Source organism: Leucopleurus acutus (genome assembly GCF_964270905.1).
Source record: "Leucopleurus acutus genome assembly, chromosome: 4".
In the NCBI taxonomy this organism is placed as follows: Eukaryota; Metazoa; Chordata; class Mammalia; order Artiodactyla; family Delphinidae; genus Leucopleurus; species Leucopleurus acutus.
In genome coordinates, this window is record NC_139146.1 from 47410636 (window position 1) to 47438174 (window position 27539).

General features: G+C 34.3%; 1 protein-coding gene across 3 annotated transcripts in view; it reads left to right on the forward strand.

The window, feature by feature from the left end:
* Positions 1-27539, forward strand: part of SLIT2 (slit guidance ligand 2) — a gene marked incomplete at both ends in the record, with an annotated part of 381466 nt that overhangs the window by 253306 nt on the left and 100621 nt on the right. For all 3 annotated transcript variants that reach the window (XM_082837578.1, XM_082837576.1, XM_082837577.1), the window contains 5 exons: positions 1745-1816; positions 4340-4503; positions 6504-6642; positions 25092-25163; positions 25660-25731. In XM_082837578.1, coding sequence (XP_082693704.1) covers positions 1745-1816; positions 4340-4503; positions 6504-6642; positions 25092-25163; positions 25660-25731 — 519 coding nt within the window. The remainder of the gene's footprint in view (positions 1-1744; positions 1817-4339; positions 4504-6503; positions 6643-25091; positions 25164-25659; positions 25732-27539) is intronic.

Consider the following 27539-nt stretch of genomic DNA (forward strand, 5'->3'; position numbering starts at 1 on the left):
CGACTTAGTTCAGATCATTTGCATTAGTTCTTATATCATTCAATACATTGCTAAACTGGATAGTAAAGAGAGTCAGTGCATGTTCTAGATCTGTAGCTGTCGTGCCCTGCTTTACTGAGAAGTTTAAGTAAATCCCTCTACCCCTGAACACCCCATATCCCACCATTGATAACCATAGCCACCGGCTGGCCTAAAGTGGCCTCAATGTATCTCGCTTAGCCCAAACAGACGTGGCCCGTGGACTCTGAAATATTTGAGTTAGTTGCCAGTATTTAAATATTAGGAAGATTGATCTAAAAACTTCCGTTTTTAGTTTCTCTTGAGAAAATCAGATTGTTTGGCAGCTCTCCATTACAGCAGAGCAGCAGTCCATCAGAGCTGAATATTAGTTGCTACAACAGAGAATATCATCACTATCACCAAGGTGCTCTTTGTCCCCAGGGATCGGTCTGCTCTTCCCCGTCTCTCTTCCCCATTTTATTTCTTTACAAGCAGCCTGCTTCTCTCATGTATGTTTGCTGCATGGCCTCTGTAGGCAAGTGAATGTGCAACCTCTAATTCAAACCCTTCTTGAATATCAAACATCATCCACCTGTACCAAGATCCATCTTTCCTGCCTTCTTCAGCAACTGCCCTGTTTAGTCATCACCCTACTGTATCTTCTGTATACTGGAATCATTTGTCATCTCCACACTCTGCTCACCCATTCCTGGGATAACGGTCTTTTTCACTGTCTTGTCACAATCAGACTTCTCCAAATGGAGACAAAAAGATATCTCTCTTCTAAATCTTACTAACTCTAAGTTTTTGTATAATTCATCTCTGCAGTTGGGCTGTATGCTATTTTAGGACAAGATTTATGCCTGACTTATTTTTAGAAATTCCATGTTACCATAAAAATAAGAGCAATTCAGGACGTATTTGATGAATGAATGAGTAGTAGTTGTAGTAGAAATAGTAGTAATAATACAACTAACAATGCTTGTGTTAGAGGGAAATTAGGAAAAATTTGAACCAAGTGAGAAGTATACTTATTTTCACCGTATCTCCCTTGACCACCCATCTTCTTGACCCTAGCTTCAAGAAACCATGATCACTACACAGCACTAAACAAAGAACCGGATATGTGGCTGCAACTAAAAACCGCTAGAATATATTAAGCTTTTACTATATTGCTACAGCATGTCACTTCTTTCCTACCCAATGCAAGTACCAAATATAGATATTGTTCTTCCTACTCAAATTTCAACAGCGGCTGCTGTCCACAGTAAAGAACAATTAACAGGACTCTGTTCCAGGACCTGAAAGTACTGATTCTGTGCCATTGCTATGAGATTTCAATTGGAGAATTCAAATGGGTTCATTTACTCGTGGACACTAATTATACATAATACCCTTAAAGGAAATATAACTGTTTAATTTTTCCAACTGTGACTATCTCACGTTCATTTCTTAACCAGTATTGTAAATCGACATGTATGTACACAGTGCATAAAGCTACATGGTCAAAGATACTATGACTCAAGTCACAAATCAGTAATAAATATTTGATGAATGCATAGTAATATGTTAAAGTATGAAATTTATTTATCGTCTTGCGTATAATACAGTTCATTCTTGATGCCATCTTTACCAGGTAATCGTTCTGCATAAACATAATCACAAGAGGTTTTTTCTGTGTTAACATATGGAGTGATCAATAAATTTTCATATCTAAAATTTCTAACCTTTTTTTATTCTACAGCACTCTCAACAATAACAACATTACTAGACTTTCTGTGGCAAGTTTCAACCATATGCCTAAACTTAGGACTTTGTAAGTAGCCACAATATATGTATAAAGTCAATTTAATCAATTAATGATTCCCCTTAAGTACTGTTTTTAGTAAGTAAAGAATATGACCACTAGATCATCATGGGGTAGACAAGGGAAACACCACTTTTTAAAAAGTTCTGGATATGATATTTGAATAAATGAACTATTATTCTGAAAACTTGAAAGCTTCCTTTTAAATGATGTGTGTTATGGGACGTTTGGGGGAGGGAGAAAAACATTTACTTTGAGCTATTGTGGAGATCACATTTCATTAAGAAATGGAAGACGCCTTGATTGGCTGTCAGAAATGATAAATGATAAATCTTTATGATTTTATTACTGTATGGCAAGCAATCCTAATAAAGCTAAACTGGCTCTCCAGCATTCTTTGTGACGTAAAATTACAGCATCACCCTTTAGTGCTTCTGTAATCAAGGTTGTGTCAGCATTTATATTTTAAAATATCTTTTCAGGAGGTACAGATGGACATTAAAATATTTTAGATGGATAAAAATGATTCTCTAATAAAAGTGTTTGATACAGCTTTTTTTTTCTCTTAGAGAAAAATTAATCCTCAAAGCCCAGGGTGGGGTATTTAGTTAAAGCATTTTCAGAGATAAATAGCATTTGAACTGGGTTTCAGAATCACCTTGACCTAAAAATATATATTATATACAACATGTGAGAAATGGTGAGAAACAAAACCAAGCATTGGACTTTTTGAAAAAATATGCGTTTTTAAGTAGAGTAAATATATTTTGATAGGGTTTTCAAAATATTTTTGTTTTACAATAATTTATAACTGAAAACATTACATTTATTTTCTCTCTTTAATCAAAAATCAGTTGAATTGCCACTTTTTAATGAATTAGATAATACCAATACTAATGTCATTTTTTCCTCACTAAAACTGAGCTCTTCATGGGATGTAATTTCCTTGGAATATAATTTAGCAAAATAAAATCATTCTAAAAGTAAGCAGGCATAACTAAGTTTTGTTTTCTTGGGGCTATCAGATTGAGACTAACTGGCAAAATGAAGAGCCCAGTTCACTCAAACTATATTTAATGAAGTTGGTTTCTCATTAGTTTTAGCTAAGTTTTTAAAAACAAATTAAATAGTATAGTGAGTACAGTGAGTCTTATTTTCTTGTGGAAATCCACTACAGTTTGTCTTACTAATCAGGTTTTTAAATTTTTATATTCTTTTCTCATTTCAAATGTGTGCACATCTAATTGAATCATCGTAATGTACTTGGTTTCAATGGAAATATTTAGAGAGCAATGATGTGGAATGTGCCTTGTGGCTTCCAAAAGATGCCACTTTGACCTCCAAGCAAACTTCACCAGAGGGCACCCAGCCTTCCCAAAATGTGCCTTTCTGTCCTGTGGCATGCTGTCTAGTTTGGATGCAAGACAGTTTATTCCATACCTGCAGGCTCAAGGAGAATGTAAAACAGTCATCTGACTTTAAATTCCCTTGCTTTGGTTGTTTCATTATTCTGTATTATCATTGCTACTTAAAAATTCCATTTTTATGGTCCAATTAGCTTTCTGGACTGAGTTCCATGTTTTAATATCCATTACTGTTATTGGGTTATAATCGAGCACATCAGCTAAAAAGGGCTAAAATGGTATTACCATGGCATAGATGATTCTGGGAATGATGCTTTGATTTATAGCTTTGGATGTCCTTTTCTTTAGTTTGAAAAAACATAAAAGCCAGTTTGAAGTCATTTACCTAATTTAGTGGATACATTTGTCTGATATTTTATTAATGGAGAAGTGCTATTTACCACTTGGAAGGGATCCATGATCTGGTGTGGACCCCTGCCAGCGTAGAGGGGGCTGGCATAATTACTTCACTCCCAGCCATTTATGTCTTTTAATTTCAGTTCCTGCTCTTTGAGGCTATGTCCCCAAGAGCCAAAAGCAGCTAATCCCTTTTACTGCGATTAAACAAAAAGAAGGAAATCAGAATAGGGATGTGAAAAGAAGTGGTTTATATTGAATTATTATTCTGTCGGGTTCAGCAAAAAATGAAAGTGACCTGCTAAAAAAGTTTTGCCAGCAGTTGCCACAGAGACTAATAATGACAAGACTAACTGGTATTTCAAACTGGGAGCCACAACTTTTCTTAACATGCCTCCTACCCCTGCCTGAGCCCAGACCTCCCCATTCCTCCACCCCACCCCCACTGGCTGCCAGTATGTTGGGACTGCAGAGCAATTTGCCTTGGACTTCTTTGTGTCTCTTTGTCCCTTTGAATAGACGCAGGCAAAAGATTTTCATGGTCATGTTCAAGCTTCTGTATACTTGCTTAGCTCAGAGGTAGATGAAGAGGGACTTGAGTCTGTGGTTATAAACCAGTTTAATTTTTAGGAAAATAATTAGATTGGCATTTATTAAGCTTTAACCTATTTATAGGTAGAGACGAAGTTACATGTTATTATGAATGAATTTTCCAAGTTTTGAAATGACTCTTTTCTGTTTTCTTGCTTTAAACTTCTTGGCTCTCATTTAGTCGACTCCATTCGAACAACCTGTATTGTGACTGCCACCTGGCCTGGCTCTCGGACTGGCTACGCCAAAGGCCTCGGGTGGGCCTCTACACTCAGTGTATGGGGCCATCCCACCTAAGGGGCCATAACGTAGCTGAGGTTCAAAAACGAGAATTTGTCTGCAGTGGTAAGGGAGAAAGAACCTTTCTGTTTTCATATTCCCGTATGCTATGATGTAAGGAACTGTGTAAGGTGCATGCTTCAGAGGTTTCACTGTTCCTCACTAATGTGCAGTTATGCACCAATCACTCTGTGGAAATCCTCTGTGTTAGGGATGATGTCATAGGCTCTAAGCCATTCGTGCATGGTTGGCAATTACTGATTACTTTCACCTAAGTTATGATGAAGGATTTTTCGGTTTTCAGTCCAAGGGAAAGATAAGAAATTCCTAAATTACAGTTCTGTTTGCTACTCATGATTTTACCTTTAAGTAAGAATTTATTTCTATTTTGATGTTAACAATTGCAAAAATGATGAACTAATCTTGGATCCCAGCTGGGAAATTGAAAAAGTAACAGAACTGTAGTTGCAAAGTGACAAAATACTTTTCATGTGATGCAGTCCTACCTAAAAGAGATAAATGACTAACTTTAGTAACAAAAATCTGAAAACAAAAATAAGACACCGGTTATGTAAAGTATCAATAGGTGACATTCAGTTAGTTCTTTCTATGTGCTTAAGCATCAGTCTAAGTATTTCACAAATATTTACCTCATTTTTACCTCCCTCATAACATCTGTCGAGAAATGTAACATTACATTAAAGTTTAAAATGCTGAGAAAAAGAAATGGTAAGTAACCTTGTCGAAGGTTGTAGAGTTAAGTCCAAGGATCTCAACCTAGGCAGTCTGATTCCCAATCCATATAAATTATTTCTGCTTCAGAAGTGTCTGTTCAAAATAACAATAAAACAAAAATTTTAAATATTTGTAATGCATCATAAATAGCAGTTTCCTAAAGGAAGAGTGAGAAGACATACTAGTTCAGGATTCTGTTTTATTGCTATCCTTTAGACCTTTTTATGTATTTTCTCATGCTTTTTGTAACCCAAACAAAATTTTCTTATAATGTCATGGAATGTGCTCAGTAGGTCTGATTGCTTTATAAAAAATTAAGTAAGGAAATGACTAACAATTCGTTACTAACCACTTTTTTCTCTTTTCACTTTTTTCCTTCCTGTTTTCTAGATGAGGAAGAAGGCAAGTTCATGTTTCTTGTTTAGACTGAGACTATTTTTGTAAAGTGTGAGAACTTGTTGAGAGGGACCTGGTTAGTAATTAGCCTGTAGCTTCCTCCCCGGGTATCACCACCACTCGGGCCCTTTCTCTGCAGGGCAGAGAGGTCTGGCCCTGCTGCAGGGACAAACCCAGCATTTGCAGATGCCTATTTGGTACAAAATGCCTGACAGCCTGTTGTTCACCATTTGAACAGTAAAATTTCAATACTGAGTAGTAAAATATATACCTCTCGGTAACTACTTAGCCTAAAATTTTAAGCCATACAAAGTCAAAAAAGGAATCATCTAGATTACAACTAACAGAATGACCTGATACAAATTATTACAACTTCAAAAAAAGCGGTAATTTTGAACCTACCCAGAAATCAAACTTAGCATCATCTATTTCCCCCACACTTATTGGCACATGATTACTTATTTAGACAGTTATGTCTACCAAGAGGGAAGTTTTACTGTTTTCCTTTCCTTCTTTGAGTTAAAGTAAGTTAAACTACTTAAATTCAATAAAGACCACACTCTATCTAAGCTTATTAGAAATGAAATATAGATTAGTCTGAAGTTGCTGCTTTTTTTGGAACTCATAATAAATTTGAATAGAATTCTAGTTTCAAATCAGAATTTAACCTCTCTCACAAATCTTTCAAATTTTAAAAATTATCATTTTTGTAATTAGTTTTAAAAATCTCATTTGCTTTATCGGTACTGACCCCAAAACATACATGCATGCTTCCTAAAATATATTATAGAAATATAGTATCATTTTATAATCAGGTATTTAGAGAAATGCATTTCTGTTTAATAACGTGCTTTGTTATTTTAGCTAAGTTTGTGTGTTTCACAATGATGAGATTGAGGAGGAAAAACTATAACTTCCGTTTGTTTCTTTTTCAGGTCACCAATCATTTATGGCGCCATCTTGCAGTGTTTTGCATTGTCCAGCTGCTTGTACCTGTAGCAACAATATCGTAGACTGCCGTGGGAAAGGTCTCACTGAGATCCCCACAAATCTGCCAGAGACTATCACGGAAATGTATGTTCCCTGAATTCCCTCATATCCCCCCACCTCCCCAATAACCCAAGCCATGACTTTCTTTAGGAGATTCTGGGTTTATCAAAGGCCAAACTGATCCATTAGCTTAGACAAATGTTTCTTTCAGAATTGTATTGACCTTGGCTCTGTTTAATTAAATATCTTATTGAAGTGGCTAGGATTTTTCTTTCTTTTTTTTTCGACACAGGTAGAATTAAAAGGAATGCATTTCAAGGAAAAATAATACTTTCCGTTTTCTTTAGAAGGTGTTATTAGGCGCTTTAGGAAAAATAAGAGTATGAGTACCTCATTTATCCAATTGGTTCTGGAGATCTGCTTCTGCCCATTTCTAGCTTGGAGTGGTGAAAAATAAAAGAAAAACCAAGCTGGGGTAATAAATCATAGAAACAAGATAACTAGGTGATGTCTGCCTTCTCAAGACAACACGTTTTAAAATGCAGTTTCACTGTTTTGTTTGAACCGTTGTATAGTCCACCACAAAGGATAAAAAAGATAATATTATCAAGTCAAAATGTATAAGATTTTTAAATTAGTGAGCATTTTAGCTTATTTGAGCCAATGGCTACCTCCATCAAAAATTAAATTCTCTCAACAAAATATTTCATACCTATTTTGTATGCAGCTGCTGGATTCATTTCTGTGTCCTAGCCAAATATAAGTCATGTGGCTAAAACAAGGTCACATAAGATGTAAAGAGGACTACTTTTACCATCTTGGGAAGTAAGCATTAGGAAGAATCTTTACCTTAATATCTATTAACTAAGAAAGCACCTCTTAACCACCCAGCCTACCATATACTGTTTTAGAAGTTAATTCTAAATTTGAATTAAATAAATATTTTGGGACATATTTGGTTGAAATAATAAAGTAGGATCAACTTCTTTAGATCTTCATAGTAGGCACCAAAAAAATTAAGTTATTTTCAAGAACTATTCATTATTTTTTTCAACTGTTAACTGCCCTAATTTATCTTATGTGAGAATAATCTTAATTCATAAGACCCACTAACATTATTTTAAAGTATTTAATATGTGCTTAAAAGTGTACTTAGAGAGATGCAGTACTTGACACAGACAAAGAATATATGTATGCACATAATGATATTATTCTCATCAAATTTTTAATTGATGAAACACTACCTTGGCCATAAAAGACATTTGTATTTTTTAGCTGAACCTTGAAAGAAGAACAATATATGACTTGGAAAGAGGCAAGAGACATTCTGCGACAGAGAAACATTGGGGACAAAGGGCAGCGGTGGCAGTGAGCATTTTGTTTTAGGGATTGCACAGTTGAGTCTAATTAGAGTAAGAGGTGCATGTTGAGGCATCATGGAAAATAATGCTTCAAAAACGACATCTCCATCTAATTCTAAAGCCACAGATTACATAAGGCCTCTCATCTTAGAAGATGTAATATATGATGGAGTAGATAGTAGAAAGACATAGTAACTGTTCCCACAGAGAAATAGTATATCCATCTCTCCAGGCACAAGCATTTATTAAGTAAACACTTATTATTACATAAAGGCAGCATGAATTCTCCACAGATCTCCATCAAGTGACATGCAAGTTAAAAGCTATAAAATGAGGTACAAAGTAATACATGTCGTAAGAGAGGAAAAAATAAAGTTCAAGGTTTTTATTTTTTTCATTAATATTTATTGGAGTATAGCTGCTTTACAATGTGGTGTTAGTTTCTGCTGTACAGCAAAGTGAATCAGTAATACATATACATATATCCACTCTTTTTTAGATTTCCTTCCCATTTAGGTCACCACAGATCATTGAGTAGGGTTCCCTGTGCTAAACTGTAGGTTCTCATTAGTTATACATAGTAGTGTATATATGTCAATCCCAATCTCCCAATTCATCCCATCCCCCTTTCCCCCCTTGGTAACTGTAAGTTTGTTCTCTGCATCAGTGACTCTATTTCTGCTTTGCCTATCAAATTACCAATGGCAGTTTTTACAGAGTTTGAACAAAAAATTTTACAATTTTTATGGAAACACAAAAGACCCCAAATAGCCAAAGCAGTCTTGAGAAAGAAAAACAGAGCTGGAGGAATCAGGCTCCCTGACTTCAGACTATACTACAAAGCTACAGTAACCAAGACAGTATGGTACTGGCACAAAAACAGAAATATAAATCAATGGAACAGGATAGAAAGCCCGGAGATAAACCCACGCACCTATGGTCTCCTAATCTGTGACAAAGAAAGCAAGAATATACAATGGAGAAAAGACGGTCTCTTCAATAAGTGGTGCTGGGAAAACTGGACAGCTACATGTAAAAGAATGAAATTAGAACACTCCTTAACACCAGACACAAAAATAAACTCAAAATGGATTAAAGACCTAAATGTAAGTTCAGGGTATTTATTACAGAGGGCGTAAAGTGGAGAACAAGTTACAGTGGCTAACTAGAGTCAGAAAGCTTTAGTTAGAACCCGAGGTCTACCTATCATTTACTAACTGTGAGACCGTATGCAAGTTACTTATCCTCTATGGGATTATCTCCTCATCTGAACTAAGTGTTGTCAGTTTGTAGTGAAAGAATTAACACACGTAGAGCTTCATGTGCTTAGACGATAGTACTCATTGAATGATACCTCGATCTCAAGCCTTCATGTAGGAGGTAACGTGTGCGGTAGGCCTTGAAGGATAATTAGTGAATGGAACTGCAAAGATGAGAAAAGAGCTTTCAGAAGTAATGAACCTTATCAGCATAGGCGATAAGAATAGAAATCCAAGATACTGCCACACAGGAACTCAATTTGATTGGTATTTGGTACCTGAGAGAGTTAAGGAAACAAAGTTGGAAAGGTAGGTTGGAGCTAATTCATGGAGGACTTTGAGAGTATAAGGATCTAAATCTTTCTTTGGAATGCGTTTGAACACAGGAGTTTGAATCTCTAAGAAGAATTAAGCTGACAGCTGTGCACCAGTGGTTTGGCAAAAGGAGAGAAAACCAGGCTTAAGGCTTCTTAGGAGACTATTATGTTGGTCGAGGGGAGATGTCATGAGAGCAGGAGCTAGTACGTAATAGTAGGAATGATGATGTGGAAGCAGCTATGATAGCTAATACAGAAGCAGAATTAATAGGATTTTGCCTTTGATGAGATGAGAAAAAGGACTCAAAGATGATGCCAAAATTTCAAGTATGAGGGCTGGGGAGATGGTGGTTATGGCATTGTATATAAGAAGCTGAGGAACAGGACCAAAACTAGGAAGGAAGATGATGGTGAGCAAAATTTGTGAGATACTGAAATTCCAGTAAGATATTTAGAGACACTAAAATAATACAGACTATCATAATTTGGAACAAGACAGGATTTGAGGCAAAGATTTTGGAGTAATTAATATTATAAAAAAAAAAAAAAAAACAAGTAGATGGTTAACGCCATCAGATGGCCAATGGAAAGGAGAAAAACAGAAGAGAAACCCGAGGGAACTAAACAAAAACAGCAGAGGGCCACAATAGGTAAGGGAGGAAGGAGCTTCTGGGAAAAATGATCCTCCGAGTCAGATAACTCCGGCGATGAACCAAGAGGAGATCTGAGAACAGGTCTTACAATTTGACCAGCATATTGTTCTTGAAGGATTCAAGATAGAGTGATAGGTAAGTAAGCCGCTCTTCAGAGTGTTAAGAAAGGTCAGAGGTGATGAATATTGGAGAGAGCAGATACGGAGTATTTGAAGAGTTTAGCTGAGAAAGGATTTTTTAAAGAAGACAATTGCAATGATAAAGGACAAATGGGTTTATTTTAAGGTGCAGAAACCTGCAGTCATTAGAAAGTCAGAGAAGAAGAATAGGTTTAGAGAGACATGAGAGTGTGAGAGTTAGATAAGATATATGTGGAAGCAAGATTGTTCTGGGCCCAGGAGGGGATTGATCAAATCCTGATGATAGAAAAGGAGACAAAAATGTTGTTGCTGGTTGACAAAAGAGGAGTGAGTTGTAGGCATAACAGACTGAAAGGAATATGAAACATTTCAAATGGTTTATCTCATGTAGTCTATTTTATTTTTTGTCACAGAGCTTTTCTTACATTTTGTATGCTCTATAGATTTTGTATGATGGTGGAATTTAGTAGCATAAAAGTTAGACTAACTAATATGTCCCAATGAGTTTGTCTGTGTTGAGGTGGTGGTTTATCAGGCAAAGCTATAATAAATTCATAAGTAGAGATGAAAACATATGTGAAGCTCTAGGTGAATTTTACTTCTCTGATTATTACATTATCAGCTTTATCAGGAGAGCATCTGGTAATAAATCATATTGATCTTCAACTCCAACAAAATACACCCATTACCATTCATTATAGTGGCACAACTTACTAGCTTAGTGACTCACGTCTTTTATTACTCATTTACTTTTTTATTAAAGAATCAGTAAGGGGCTTCCCTGGTGGCGCAGTGGTTGAGAGTCTGCCTGCCGATGCAGGGGACATGGGTTTGTGCCCCAGTCCGGGAGGATCCCACATGCCACGGAGCAGCTGGGCCCGTGAGCCATGGCTTCTGGGCCTGCGCGTCCGGAGCCTGTGCTCTACAACAGGAGAGGCCACAGCAGTGAGAGGCCCGCATATCGCAAAAAAAAAAAAAAAAAAAAAAAGAAGCAGTAAGATTCATAAAGTGTAGAAATAAAGTTAGCAACATCTTTAAAAATTTTTTTACACATTCTATATTTTTAATACATGATGAACTGAACATTATAAACTCCCTTCATATTTTTCATATAATGTTTTAAAATTGGATTTTACCAGTAAATTATTAGTAGAATTTCTTTATTGAAAATTATCAAACATTTCATTCAGTAATGTTGAGTTGACTTCCTACTGTTTAGTGTGTCTTTATTCCTGTAACTATCTCATATTGTGACAAAAAGAAAGTATGTGTGTGTGATATGTAGCAGTGATCAACTGCCTGTAAATCTGGGTAGAAAAACTTGCCTCACCCTTTCCTTTTATCTGATTTGTGCTTGCAACTATAACTTCACACTGTGGTATGTGCTTAAATTTGTTAAGATATAGAAGGGAACTATTCCTTTAAAGTCAGAATTGAAATAATTGGAGAAGAAGGAATAGAAAAGAGACTAGCATTTATCTAATGCCTGCAGTGTGGGATACTATGCACATATTGTAGCATTTGATCTTCTCATTGACCTCTGATGGGTGTATTTGTGCAATTTAAATAAAATAGGAAAACTAATGCAGAGGCATGTGTTAGATAAAGGTTGGTTTTATTTCTCCAAGAGGCCTCATTATCCTGATGATTTTACCATGGTCCAGGATCTGTCCTCCCATTTGCAGACTAGGAATCTGATTTTGACTGCACTTAATTATTACATTTTGTAACTATATATCCATATATGTATATTTGTGTATATATATATATATATATATATATATATATATATATATATATATATATATATTGTGTTGTGTGTTTGTCTTCACTACTAAAGCAGCTCTATGAAGACAGGAACTGCTTCTGTTCTAATCACCACTGAACACCCAGCAACAAATCTAGTTCCTGGCACATAGTAGGCCCTTGATAAATATAAGATAAATATTTATTGAATGAATGAATAATGTAAAAATTAAACATTTAAAGCAGATTTATCTCTGAAAGGGTGGAGTTCTATTAAGCACGATTAAAAAAAAAATCTGAAGGAGCAGTCCATTCTCTTCCCATAGAAAAATGAAATGATGCTTTTTAAGCATAAAATCAATAAGAGAAATTTTAATGAAAAAAAGTTATGAATAGAATGCTTAATGAAATGAGCTAAAATGGGCTAACTAAAAATTCCTTTGTTAAATTCCCTGCTTCCTGTCCTGGCTTGGATTCTACTCTCTACATGCATCTGAGAGCAACTTTTTTCTGCTCTAGGTTGACCAAGCCAGTATCTAATAGGTACCCTCCTTCTTTAGATGTAATAATTAATTCAATCTTTTTACAGACATCTTAGACATCTTTCTCTAAGGTCACATTTTCTCTGTAACAAAGCCTATAGACGTTTACCTCAAATCCCTCAAAAGTTGACAACTTCATTTTGCTATTTAAAGAAAGACCAGGCTCAAAAAAGTTAAGAAATCTTGTAAAAAAACAACTCTTCAATTATGAAGTGACTAAACTGGCCTCAGTCTTAGATTTATTTGACTCCAAAGCCTGTTTTCCATCCTCCATCCAGCTGCAAAAGAAAGATAGATGTGGCTTAGCTTGTTGGGATATTATAAAAGGGATGATTGAAAAAAATGAAGAGAGGTAGATATCAGAAAACAGGACACTTTAAGAAACTTACATGTGAAGGGAACATAGAAGGAGCATAGAGAAAGACAAGGCATGAAGGTATAGGAATGTTTACAAAACTAAGAACTGTTTCGTATGACTTTATATCTACAACTGTTGTCTTCTTTCCTAGTCTCTATTAAGTAATTTCATATCTCCCTAGATTTTGTCTACATAGAAGTTATCACAGCTTAATTTGATATTCTGGTTAATGTCAAACTACCCTATTAGACTGCAAGCTTAATGAGGGCAGGATCATGTCTTTTTTCCTCACCATTTTTGTCCCAAAACTTAGCACAGTGTGGGTGGGGAGAAGAACAGTACTGGGGTGGGGGGTCTGGGACATACAATCAGGAGAGCCTCCAAGCCTCCATTCTTCCTAGTAAAAGAAAATGTGACAAAGGAGTATGGACTAATGAAGATAGATGGGGGGAAATAGAATGTGTAATATCAGGTAAAATTAGGTTTAGAAGAAAGAAGTTGTTGCTGCCCTGGAATCTTTCCAGCACTTGGCTGCTTTGAACACTGTTGGTTGGGTACCTTGTTTTCATACACATGGAATGCCTCAAGCAAGTCTATACAAGGCCTGACCCATGGCAACAAAATCATTAATAGCAAATTGATTCTCTATATATCAAATCCTCAGAATTAATTTCTTAAATCTTGTCTTGAGGTGTAATACTTTGAATGTGACGTGATAGATTGCTGTAAAGTAGACATTTAGTTCTCTTCAATCCAGTTATAGATTTTCTGTGACATAGCACCTGTCCAAACCATTATACAGAAATTCCATAAATCGCGGAGAACAGTTAGTAAAAACATAGGTTGAACAATTTAGTATGTCTTGTTCACTCTTAGGTCTTACTGCTTTTAATCTTGGTTGCGTTTTTCAGGGCTCCAAAGCTGGGAGCCATACAATTCTTCCTTTTATTTGTCTGAGAGAAGATAAGGAAGCGTTCAAATTTCGGGAAAGGAAAGTATGGTAGCAAAGTTCTTAGGCCGGGTCTTATGAGGGCTGTCTCTGTTTTCTAAGATGTATTGCAAATTTTCAGAAGTTATAGTATTTGTTTTGGATGTACTATTCAAATAGGTAAAATGGAAAGGGAACTCACTTTGTTGTACAAATTTATTGGACTGCTTTTACTCTGCTAGTAGTAAAGAAGCCTATTTCAAAGAGATTCACAGTATTAGAGGTTGGATATGAAGTTAGGAGTACATTTTTTTCCCTTTTGTTTACTCTGGATCATTTGCATGCATAATTATAAAGAAATGAAAGTGAGAATGATTCTTGAATGCTCTGATTACAAACTGCATTTATGATACTGAATATAATTTTAAAAATACATCTTTGTCCTCCATTTCTGTTTAGGCACTCTTCCTGTGTTTAACCCTTTTGCATGCTATTTCTGCATTTGCCCCTTCCAAAAGGGGCATCCTTATTTCTATTAAATAATACTTGCCAAATTTTGAATCTGCATATTTCAAAGTTTCTGTTGGTAGGGATATGTAAATTCGATTTGATCAACTTGTTGTTAAATAACCTATTCTATACTAGCTTATTAGGAAAGTTACAGGTACTCATGATATCAAGCATGACTTTTTGACTATTTAACATGCACTCAGGAATATCTCAGCTAATAGCACAGCTGTCATGCTGTGTAATTGGTTCATTTTCTTTTAATTATGCCCAAATTTTGAAAATAAATTTTAAAAATAAATATAACAGTTTGACTAATTTTTATAGCACATGTAAATTACCTTGACTTTACTATTTAGACAATATCGATAAAATATCTCTGAAGTTTTCACATCATGATTTCATCATAAGTTAGGAGTTTAGAAAAAGACATAATAATTTAGCTTCTTACAGAATGCAGAAAGCCAATTCATTGTTCAGTATACAAACTAAGATCACCACTGAGTTTCCTCACAACAAACATCTCACTTAATTCTTAGTCATCAGTAGCCATGCTTAGTGTAATCCCTACAGCAATTTTGATAGTTCCACAGCAAAATAGTATAAGATAAATTAGGCAAAATACATTTAAAACTAAACTAAACCTGTATTTCCGTAGACCATTATTGAGTTCACTAATAATCATTGGAGTGTTTTCATCTTTATTTTGGCAAAATTCTCAATTTTATATGCATATCTTGAACAATCTTTAATTCCTATTGAATGAAATAGTAGGATAATCATCTTTGTAAAGAGAATTCATTTTTATTAAAGAGTGTGGGTTCATGAAAAGAAAATTATTTGCTCTTATTTCCCTCAATTTACTTCCTTTTTTCCAATTTTACTGAGGAATAATTGACAAATACAGTTGTATATATTTAAAGGCTACAACATGATGATTTGATATACTTACTCATTGTGAAATGATTACCAAGATCAAGATAATTAACACATTCATCACCTCAAATAGTTAATTCTTTTTTTGTGTGTGGTAAGAATGCTTAAGTTCTACTCTCCACAATTTTCAAGTATATAATATTTGAAATATATTATTAACTGTAGTCACTGTGCCGTACATTTGACCCTCAGAACTTATTCTTCTTATAACTAAAAATTTATACCTTTTGACCTTCATCTTCCCAGCCACCAACCTCTGCGACCACTATTCTATTCTGTTTTTATGAAATCAGATTTTTTTTTTCAATTCTGCATGTAAATGATAGCATACATTATTTGTATTTACCTGTTTGGCTTATTTCACTTAGCATATGCCTTCCAGGTTCATCCATGTTGTCACAAATGACAGGATTTCCTTACTTTTATGGCTGTGTAATATTCCATTGTATACCACAATTTCTTTATCCATTCATCTGTTGTAGGACATCTAGGTTGTTTCCATATCTTGACTATTGTGAATAAAGCTGCAGTAAACACAGAGATTCAAATATCTCTTCAAGATAGTGATTTCAATTCCTTCAGGTATAAACCCAGGAGTGGGATTGCTAGAGCATATGGTAGTTCAATATCAGTTTTATTGGAACCACATACTGTTTTCCATAATGGTTGTACCAATTTACATTCCTGCCAACAGTGTATAAAGAGTCCCTTTTCTCCACATATTTGCCAGCATTTATCTCTTATCTTTTTGATAATAACCATCCTGATTGGTGTGATATCTCATTGTGTTCTTCATTTGCATTTCTCCGATGATTAGTGATGTCGAGCACCTCTTCATGTACCTACTCTTGATTTGTATGTTTTCTTTGGGAAAATATCTATTTAGTTCCTTTCTTCATTTATTATTTTGATTATTTGCTTTTTTGCTATTGAGTTGTATGAATTCTCTACATATTTAGGTTATTAACCCTCTATCAGATATATGATTTGCAAATATTTTCTCCCATTCTCTTGGTTGCCTTTTCAATATATTGATTTTTTTTCTTATTTGTACCTAATTTCACAAAAATTTATATGTATAATATGTATGTTATATATACGTATACACACACACACTCTTTATATGCTTTTGTTGTTGTTGTTTGATCATTTCAGAAGGAAACCACAGTGTCTTTCATAAGAGAAACGTATAGAAGAATGAATCAAACTTTTGTACTATTAGTTGAGATGTGAAAATAAGTATGGTAAAATTACAAATAAATTGGTGAAAAAGAAATCTTAAAATGACTAGAGTGGTAAGGCAAAGCAGATGCTCCAACTGGTTTCTCTTAAAAATCCCAAGGAGTCTGAGGAACATTATTGCAGCAGACAATGGCATGTGGAAAAGTAACATTTTTTTCATGTACTACATAGTCAACAAGTATTTTTGAGTGCCTACTCTGCATCAGGCATTATGGATGAGAGGTCACAGTTCCAGCTTTCAAAATGTTTACAATGCAGAGAATTGAAGCTTTACACACACAGAAATTTTAAAAGCTATATGATAAGTAATAAAATACATATGCATGGAGAAATACATATGCACAGAGAAGGGAATATCTTGATTTCCCTGGGAGACTAAAAGAATCTTGGGGTATGAGGATGTGTTTTGAAGGCAGAGAAATTGTGGGCTTTCTAGACAGTGGAAAGAGTATGTGCAAAGCCCGAGAAAAGTGAAAGAGTCATGTGTCTTTGAGAAATTAAAACAGTTTTAGTTGTTAGAACATAAAGTACAAGCCTTATCTTGAAGAATCACTGTCCTGATGTTAACAGGATACAAGGGGAAATTTTGAGCAGTGTAGTAGTATGATTTGATTTGTTAGTTAGAAAAATCACTCTAACATGGAGTAGAGAATCCACTTGTGATACAAACAGTTACATAAGGCATGATAAAGACAGGCTTAGCAGCAGATACTAGTGAGAAGTTATTCCAAGAAATGACCCAAGTGCTGTTGTGGTTGAGTCACTAAAAACTTCTACAGGAAAGAAATGGAGACCCATCAGATGTAAATAAGACCTATGTAGACTTTAACATAGAAATGAAAACAGCTGGGGCACAAAGTAGTATTCATTCTCAGGTGAATGAAATTGTCACTTTTTTAAAGAATTAAGTTATTGATTTATGGTTGTAAAATCAGCCAGAAAGAGTAAGTTGAAAATTTGTTTGGTTCAAATTCTACTAGTGATCACAGTGTTATCTGAACTTTAGGGGGAAAATGACGGATGACTTGGACAATAACTCAGTACAGGCATCGGGGAGAAGGCTAGTTGCTATCTATTCACTGAGTAATACTGTTAAACAAATGATGTATAAAGGTAATTTGCATAATGTTTTTAAAACTAAAATTATTACCAAATGGGGGACTTAGCTCAGTGCCTAACTCATATTAAGCGTCCAAGAGGTTTTAGTTATAATGAAAAACAAAGCAGCAAAACTTGCATTTGTCTTTCTTGGATTGCAAAAGAAAAATTATGAAAACTGAGTGTTACTGACATTATGAATCTGTACTCTGTGCCCCTGAAATCGGCGAGCCATGTGTCTTAGCCCATTTTTCCCTCTAAATCTAAATTATGTGATTCTGTGTATTGAATGTACTTTTTTTTTTGCATTTGAGTGTGTCCATATAAATATATACATAAAAATTTTAACATTCAGAAGTTCATTGCCTGAAATATGAGGTCAATAGGAACTCACACACACACATTTTTGTTTTGCTTTAAATGCTTAAAGACCAAATGGAAAAAGAATTATTTTTATTATGAAAACATCAATTGAATTTGCACTGAGGGAAATGTCCCCAGAATGACATCACAAGAAATAAAATAAGATAAAGGAAGTGGACAATTTTCAGGAACAAGTCATCCCAACATAGGGATCGCTGATAATCAATTAGGATGGACAGAGTCTTAAGGCAAAAATGCTAGCTATATGCAAAGTATGTCTCTCTAGAGGCCAATATTCACTCAGCTGTTAAAAATATTTGTTAAACTTAAAAAGTCCTGGAAATCGCAATTACATAACAGCAGTAATATTCTAGTCTAAGATAATCTTGGGTCATTTTATGTAGAGACATCTGAAGGATTTCAATGGCATGCATTTACTGCTCAAGTTAGAAGTAATATTCCAAAAATATAAAGTACTTACTTTAGAATTATTATGTAATAGGCAAGAGGATCCCTGATGTCAAAGTAATATCGCTGCTTCCTCCTTTACAAATGCAGAACTGGTGTTACCTATGATGAGAATATTTGGCTACACTCAGCAGTCCATGACTCAAAAACTAAAGTCATTCTGCAGCTCCAGCCTTCACCCCATTAAATCTGTTCTGTTCTTTGGCAGCTGTTTTTGCCATTTACGTTAAAAGCAGATGGGGAAAATGCAAAGAACTGTCAGTTTTATTGCCATGTATAATCAGCATCTGGGCTGTATGTTACAGGAACACTCACTCCAAACTCATACTTTACTGGTGGTGTAAAAACTTTTTTTGAGTTTCTCAGTTTTCAGATTAGAGTAAGGGCTCTATTTTAATCATGTTGATCATGGAAATAGCAACCATTTGTATTTTTTTTTCAGCCTCCATGTATGTGAATGATGCTTGAGTGTATGTGTTTAATAGACAGTTGGGAGTTATCTGCAAAACTGTTTTGCTAATTTGTTTTAAAATGTGTTTTGGAACCATAAATGTTTATTTCACATTAGAGATCAAGTCATGTGTCAGATTTATTCCTTTCTATAATCTGTGTGTATATGTGTGACTAATACATGCTATAGACATTATATTATATAATGCCATATATTATATGTTACATATATACACATATATAGCCTCATTTTAATTTTTTCCACTATTTTTTGAGCAGGAAAAAACATACCATATATGTTTCTTTACATCTCATAATTTTTACCAAAACATTTATAGTAGGTTTTATTTTCTCATTTTTCAGAAAGAGAAACTGAGACAGAGAAACAAACAGTAACTTTTGCAAGGTCCACAGAGCTAATCAGTGGCAGATTCTGAATTTAATCCAAGTCTGTATAAAGCTCATACTTTTAATCACTAAACTCCACTTTTTATCTTTATGTCGATACATATGCAAAACATAAATACCTCTTGGGAGAGCTATTTCAGCTTTGGCATGTGGATGTTATTTTTTTATAGTTTATCAAGATAATTTAATTTGAAAAATATTGAAACGAATGCCTGAGTATTGAAAGCTTAGTGAGTCGAAAGTGTCATTTAAAATAAACTAATGTTGTTTAATATAGTGTAAATATCTTCAGAACTAGTTGGAATATTTAACTACCCAATTACACTGTATGTTGTATACTTTCCTGATGTAAGATCTGCTAATTGATAACCATGGTAAAGTATTTATATGCCACAGAGCCCAGCTATACCTGCACATAATTTCCAGGTTTTAAGTGTCCACAGTATTACAGCAGAGAGATTTACTGATAATTTCCCATTTTCTACCATCTTTGAAATAGGCACCAGAAAAGTGATGTATATTGGTAGCTATTCATTCTTTAGGAACTCTAAAAGTGTGAAGACATATATTTCTTTTAAAAAAAAAAGAAGTAGAGAACAAGAGAAAAAGATATATGGGAGTGGGAGGAAAAAGTTCTTTTTATTGGTTAAACATACTTGTGAATTTTTTGATTGGAACAGTTAGAAAACTGTCTTCTAACTAAAATTGAACTTCTAACTAAAATTTCCTTCTTGTTTTGATGAAGTGTAGCAGCAGATTGCTTTGAGATATACGTACATACAGCGATGAAATGTTTTGGAATTGTTCACATACATTCCGTGGAGAAAAAGTTCTGGCTCCTTTTATATGAAAAAGTCTTCCTTTATCATATGGGGTTTATAAAATTTTCTCCCTCTCTTACTCAGTTTTCTAAATCTATTTTTACTTTGAAATTTAAAATACTAATTTTTTTTTTTTTATGAAGGGCTAGCATTTGGAAGGCTCTTAATTATGGTGGATTTTATCTACAGCAAGCAAATATATCTCAGCCATTACACTATCTCTTTTTGTAACCCTGAAATTTTTTGTTTGTTTGTTTTTGTTTTTTTTATGATTGTGGATGTCTGTTTCTTATACTTTTTTTCCAATGTTTGCTTCTTATATTTTGAAGCTGTGTTATTAGGTATATAATTTTTTTAACATCTTTATTGGAGTATAATTGCTTTACAGTGGTGTGTTAGTTTCTGCTGTATAACAAAGTGAATCAGCTATACGTATACATATATCCCCATATCCCCTCCCTCTTGCATCTCCCTCCCACCCTCCCTATCCCACCCCTCTAGGTGGTCACAAAGCACCGAGCTGATCTCCCTGTGCTATGCGGCTGCTTCCCATTTGCTATCTGTTTTACATTTGGTAGCGTATATATGTCAATGCTACTCTCTCACTTTGTCCAGCTTACCCTTCCTTTTTTTTTAACCTTCAACTGAAAACTCTAATTTTCCTCTGTATTTTTTATAATCTGGTTTTAATAGTCCCCCCTCTTGTTTTAGGAGGAAGGGCAACATTTGAGATGTGTGTTGTTTGTAGTTTGTCAAATACATTATGAGGTTCTTGTAATGAAACACAGAAATTATTTATCCTAGAGACCTAGAACTTTACAGGAAGTACACATTAGTTTATTGTTTGTCCACTGAAAACAAGAAAATGGACATTTTTAAACGTTTTAAAACTTATGGTTTGACATCTATCAGTGGTAGAATATTTCCCTGCATGAGAATCTGTCTCTTTGAATGAAGGAGGCAATTATGTTGTGCCTTAATGGACTGCTAGACAGTGCCATAAAAACCAATTAGCTGCTGAGTCAATGTAAATAACCATATAAGCTTCGTTTCAAATATTCTTTTTTTGGAACAAGGTTGGAAGTAAATAGATAAATAAAGAAAAGCAAGCAAATCCATTGTACATGTCATTGTTCAGCTTTCTGTTGCATATGTTGTAAATGATATGGTTTGCCATATGTAGATTAAGTCATGGGACATTGCAATAAGGAATAATACCTGCAGTATTGCTATATTATGTTTGTTATTTTTGCATATAAAATTAAATATGTTTTCATCATGAATTCTCTTTGTTTTGTAACTTTTTGAACATGCATTTTCTAAAAAAATAGATGGCCCACTTATATCTTTTTGTTTTGTTTGCTTTAGCAGGAATAGTTATCAATGAAATTAACTGCAGATTCAGCACAAACTAAGTTACAATAAAATATATTTAAGGGCTTCCCTGGTAGCGCAGTGGTTGAGAGTCCGCCTGCCAATGCTAGGGGACACAGGTTCATGCCCCGGTCCGGGAAGATCCCACATGCCGCGGAGCGGCTAGACCCGTGAGCCATGGCCGCTGAGCCTGCGCATCCAGAGCCTGTGCTCCACAATGGGAGAGGCCACAACAGGGAGAGGCCTGCGTACCATAAAATATATATATATATATATATATATATATATATATATATATATATATATATATATATATATATATATATATATATATATTTAAAAGCCGTTAGAACAATTAGTGATCATTATAAGTATTCTAGGTTCTGAGACTTTAAAATAATAAATGAATTTTAAAATTTCTAAAGAAGTTTTTTAATTATATTAAGCGATAGAATTAGTTTGACCACATTTGTAAGTTAATGTTATTGACATTTCAGAAGTCTCAGTACTGAATATCTCATTTTTAAAAAAACTTATATTGAACAAATTAGTTGGAAATGTAACTGTAAAACTGGACACTTTATCAATAAAACATCCATGAGGGTATAAACATATCTGCTTTTGATCACCATTGAATTCCAATTATGTAATACAATATGTTGCACAGGGCCGTCATTAAATATTTGCAGATTGAATGAATGAATGAATAATTGCTGATTCCTTATTTTCAAGAAACTGAAATTATATTTACGAAAAGTAATTGTATGATCTAGTTTTGCATGACTGTTGAAAGAAACCTGCTAGACACTAAGAATTTTTATTTTTTCTCATATCGCATTATATTATTTTGAGAAAATCTTTAACAAAATGAAATGATGTTTCATTGGCCTGGATTTGAAGAAAGTCCTTTAATCAAGAGTATTCCACCTATAACTTGTTTTTAGTATATTTTCGTCGATTACATTTTAAACTTCTTAAAATCCAACTACAAGAATGGATCACAGCAAAAAAAGTGTGTCTCTAAACCATCAATTCATAATGTTCTAATCAATAATGTAACAGTGAAATGATTAAAATATCCTTTGCTATACTTAGAGCTTTTGAAAAAAGTAACCCTTTCTTAAGACCTAGATAAATAATCCATATGAAGGAAATTCATATTTGCTTCATGAGATTTATTTCTTGTCTTCTAGGGTAAATCTGCCCCTTAGGGGCCAACAATCCGGTGGAGGAAGGATATGTGAAAAATAAATAGAATGAAGTCAGATAAGAGCAGAGGAGTTTAGAAGAAAATGCCCTTGAGCAGAGAGAAATATACAATTAACCATACCTAAGAAAGTAAAGGAAAGCTTCAAAAGGAGGCTGTGCTCTAGTCATCTTAAAATAACTAAACAATATTATTAATATTGATGTGAAATTATTAACTTCAATGGCTAACAATAAGGAATGATTAAGGAAATATGGCACATTTTGACAATTGAATTGTCATGAAAACATTAAAAATAATGTCTTCCAAAAATTTTAATGATATAGGAAAACATGAATGATATGATGTTGAGTGTAAAGGAGTCAAGTCAAAATTCTCTGTACAGTAAGATTTTAATTATATAAAGTAAATATGCGTGCAGAAAAACTAAAGTAAGATTCACGGATCTGAGTACTATAATATGAGTGATTTTAATTTGCTTCCTTAACATATTTCGTAAATAGCTTAAGTTTAAGTTTTTCTTTAATGTGAACATAATAACTTCTGCTTTCTGGACTAATATTGCAAGTTACAGAAAAGATTTTACCTTTTTGTGAGAGAGCAAGGTACAGAAACTTGGGGAATAACTCAACTTGGAGGACTAGAAAATGAAGCCATAAATAGAAAGAGAAAAGCAGAGCGAGAATCAGGAACATATAGAGTCACATCCAAGGGAGGAAGGATTGTTCACAATATCATATGCTACAGTGAGTTCAAGAGCAGTGAAGACTGGGGAAACCCATTACCTTTAGAGACAAGGAGGTCAGAGGGTGAACACCGAGACTGTTGAAGAAAACATGATATTGTAATATAAGGCCTTTGAATCAGAAAAGACCGTAATTTAAGCAATTTGACTTTACCTCCTAGTGATATTTTATTTATGTTGATCTGATGTCCATTAAATGCTTGTAATACATATAATGTCAAAGTATTACCAACATTCAATAAAAATGAATCACTGTATATGACACATATATAGCCTATATATGGCCTCTCTCTATATATAATATTTATACATAAATATACCAATATAAATGTATATACATATATGTGTATTTTTTATATATATTTTTTTAATTTGGGCAAGAAAATGGAGCTCATGCCAGGTATTTCAACAGAGGGATTTAATACGACAAATGAGTTAAACAGCTCTAGAAAGTGACACAGATTAGAAAGCTGCTTCCACCCCCAGGGCTACAGAGAACTAAGAAGTTGATGATATACAAAGTTAGGATCTGGCCCTTAGCAGGAGCTAAAATTAAGGAAGAGATGAGACCACTGCTGAGGACATATCCTGAGGCAGAAAAGGGGAGAATACCCTGGCTTCTCCCTTCGTCCCACCTTGGGTCTCCCACCAGTGCCTCTCACTGATGAAGTCCAGGCAACTGAGCCTGGACTAAATAGTTCACAGGAGTCAGCTCTCTGGGATACAGAGCAGAAGCGAGGAGAAGGGATGGGAAATGTGTATTAGCATATTTATATGGGTAGAAATGAGGCTGAGAGACAACATTTTTTGATGGACTAAAATATTTACCAAAACACCCTGTGAGATATACTGTTTTGTGTCTTTCATAACTAGATGGGTAAAATCTTGTCTTTCTTTGATAGCAGAACCATGGAATAGATAATGTTAGAGGGTTATTTTCACCTCTCAGATTTTAGTGCATCATAAAACCACGGCAGTTGTGTTTAAATGCACTTTGCTGCAGTGGTTTTCACATGAAATATTCACATAATGGTTTGACAGAGTCCAGACAGTTTTACTGAAAATATCTGTAGCACTTATAAATTTAGAATGTAGGATTTTTGCCTCAGAAGAAGCTTCAAAATTAATTTTCTGCATATAACAATTCTTTCAAGCTATAATATGCTTTCTGTAGAGGAAATGGTTTATAAAATTTAGTATTCAACCATAATGTCTTTTGTGGAAGAGTTATAGTTATCTATAAAACATGTTCTACGTCTTTTCAATGTTACAACATATTTCTTCCTGATATTGAAGTTAGCAAAACGTACTCCCAACTTAGCTTCTTACAGGTGTTCTTTCTTTTATACAAACTCCAGATTTAAATATTAATGAACTTGTAATGCCTAAAAAATCAGAATATTTTTATTGTTTTTAGAGTTACTTTGTTTTTATTCCCAATCTTGTACCACATTTAGGGCAGAGCACAATTAATTTTAGTAGTCTTTTTTGAGAAAAAAAAGAAAATATCACTTATAAAGCATATCACCTTTGCTTCTTGACATGGCTTGAATTAAACATATCTGGGAGCTCACATTTCTATTTAAAACTTAATTTTTTTTTCATTGCAGACGTTTGGAACAGAACTCAATCAAGGTCATTCCTCCTGGAGCTTTCTCACCATATAAAAAGCTTAGAAGAATGTGAGTGAATAATATTCTGAAATCAGTGTAATTTTTAAAAATTATACAAGTCATGACCATGCGAAGACATCCATTTAAGTATGAATAAGTACTCGACAGATTAAATATTAAATGATGTGACTATCTGTTGCTAGTTCTATAATATTGTAATGTTAAAAGCTGAACTATTAATTTTTAAAGTTCTCTGTAATTTAGCATATTAATTCACAGTAGTGTGAGTGTACGTGGTCAATATATTATGCAATCAAATTCTTAAATATTCTATTTTCAAAAATAACACATGCCATCTTTAATAATAATTTAGGAAAATAGCCAATAATTGATTTAAAAGTGTGATTTTTTTTTAATTTAGGATGCTTCAGATGTTTCATGTTGCAAATTTTATATATGTATTGATAGGTGCAAAACTGACATGCAAAGGCAATAAATAGCTTTCTCCTGCAGTAAATCTCACTGATATTCTATTTAGTTTAACCTAACCTATTTTTAATCTTAGCGACCTGAGCAATAATCAGATCTCTGAGCTAGCACCAGATGCTTTCCAAGGACTACGCTCTCTGAATTCACTGTAAGTATTGACCACATCACTGAAGGAAAGCAGAATGCACAAGGAATAGTGGCTCTAGTTTTAAATTTGGATTTAAGGGATATACTCTTTCAGTTTTTTTATTATGAATTATTAATAATAATTAGTATGAATCTTTAGTGAATTTCATCATTTTTATGGAGAACTGCTACCTGCCACTAAAATTAGCCAAGTTTTAGGGGTATATATTTTAAGGTTTGACAGTTCTGCTGTTTAGAGAGCAAGAGTATGAGCCCCTTTTTTGACAATGTTTTCTTCCTGAAGTAAAGGGAAAATGTTTATTTTGGAGTGCTCTGGTCAGTGTTGTGTTGATAATCCTTAAGCCCATAGCCGCTGTCTCTGGGGACAATTACAGTCCCCTTTCAAATGATGTTGGGCGAAGTCTTGCAGAGAACAGTGGAAGACGACCATTGAGAGGGCCCCCCAACCCCTGCTTCATCACCTAAAGACTTCCCTGACAGACCAGCTTTAATCTCTCAAAGAACAAAGATAAGAAAGTATGAGAGCTTTTTAATGTCAAAAGGACTTCCAGGGAGATAGCTATGTAAATTAAAGTGGTTCTGAAGTGAATGTATAAAGGCCGTTATTCCTTCAAACTTGTACAAAATCTTCAGAAGTCCACCGAGTAGAGTTAGCTTTTATTTCAAATTTTAATTTTAAAGTTTGGAAATGAAATCTGGTATTTTTTAAGAGGTGATGCTTAGAGAAGGGTTCTTATTGTTGTAAATTACTGCAGGGCACTTAGAAACTTCAGAAGTCAATGGTAGCCAGTGAGAATTTCAGGATACACATGTGTGATACTCAGATAAACACCTTTGGTTTATGTAACAGTTTACACTCATACCAAGGGGAGGAGATGGACCAGCTCTTCTGGGCACATGGATGTTCAAGTTGCTATGCTGGTCTGCTCAGAAAACTGCAGTTTTCTTTGAAGAAAATAATGGAAAACTATCACTTCACCTGCAGTGTCTGCCTAGGTTCATTTCTGTTTGGTTTTTGTTTTGGATTTTTATTTTAATAGATGAAGTCCAAGACCAGGGAAAGAACTATTGGCAGAAAGTGTAAAGTACAGTCATGCGCTGTTCTCAGGGTGGGCTGTCAGATTCTAAAATCGCAAAGCGCAATGCAAAACTCTATTAAATCACCCAAATTGTCCGTAAAGTACATACCATCCTGGACAGTAATACTATCCAAAGTAAACACAGCCAACCTCCCAGCCATACAAAAGGACAGAACAAAAGTCAAGTCAGTGTACAAAGTCTTGGTCCTTCAAGTATCTGTGCCTCAAAGATAACCATTAAATGTCAAAAAAAGAGAGAAATGGATGGAGAATTCTGATTTATATCTGCTTGCTTGCAGAGTTTACTGTTAAGTTCTACTGCCTTAATGATGTTGACACTTGTGGTTGTGAGAATTAAATGGTAAAAAGAAATAATAAGATAAATAAAAGAGTAATCATTTTAATTTTGTTAATCATTCACAGTAAATTATATTATATTTATTAAATATATATTTATTATAATTAATGATTATAACTTATGTACTAATCTACATATATAATGAACTAATGGCAAATTGGAAAAGAAATGACAACACATGTAAAAGAACTTGCTTCCTGAATTGGGATCTTAGTCTTCAAGATCATAGCTCTCATGTACATAGTTCTTTTGGAAAGCTATAGAAAAGCATTATCTTTCCTTGTAGAACTGCATTTCAGTCAGGACGCTAAGTCACTGAGGAATTTCTAGTTCAAATCATAGCAGTACATGGAAAAGTAGGAACCTTTTTCC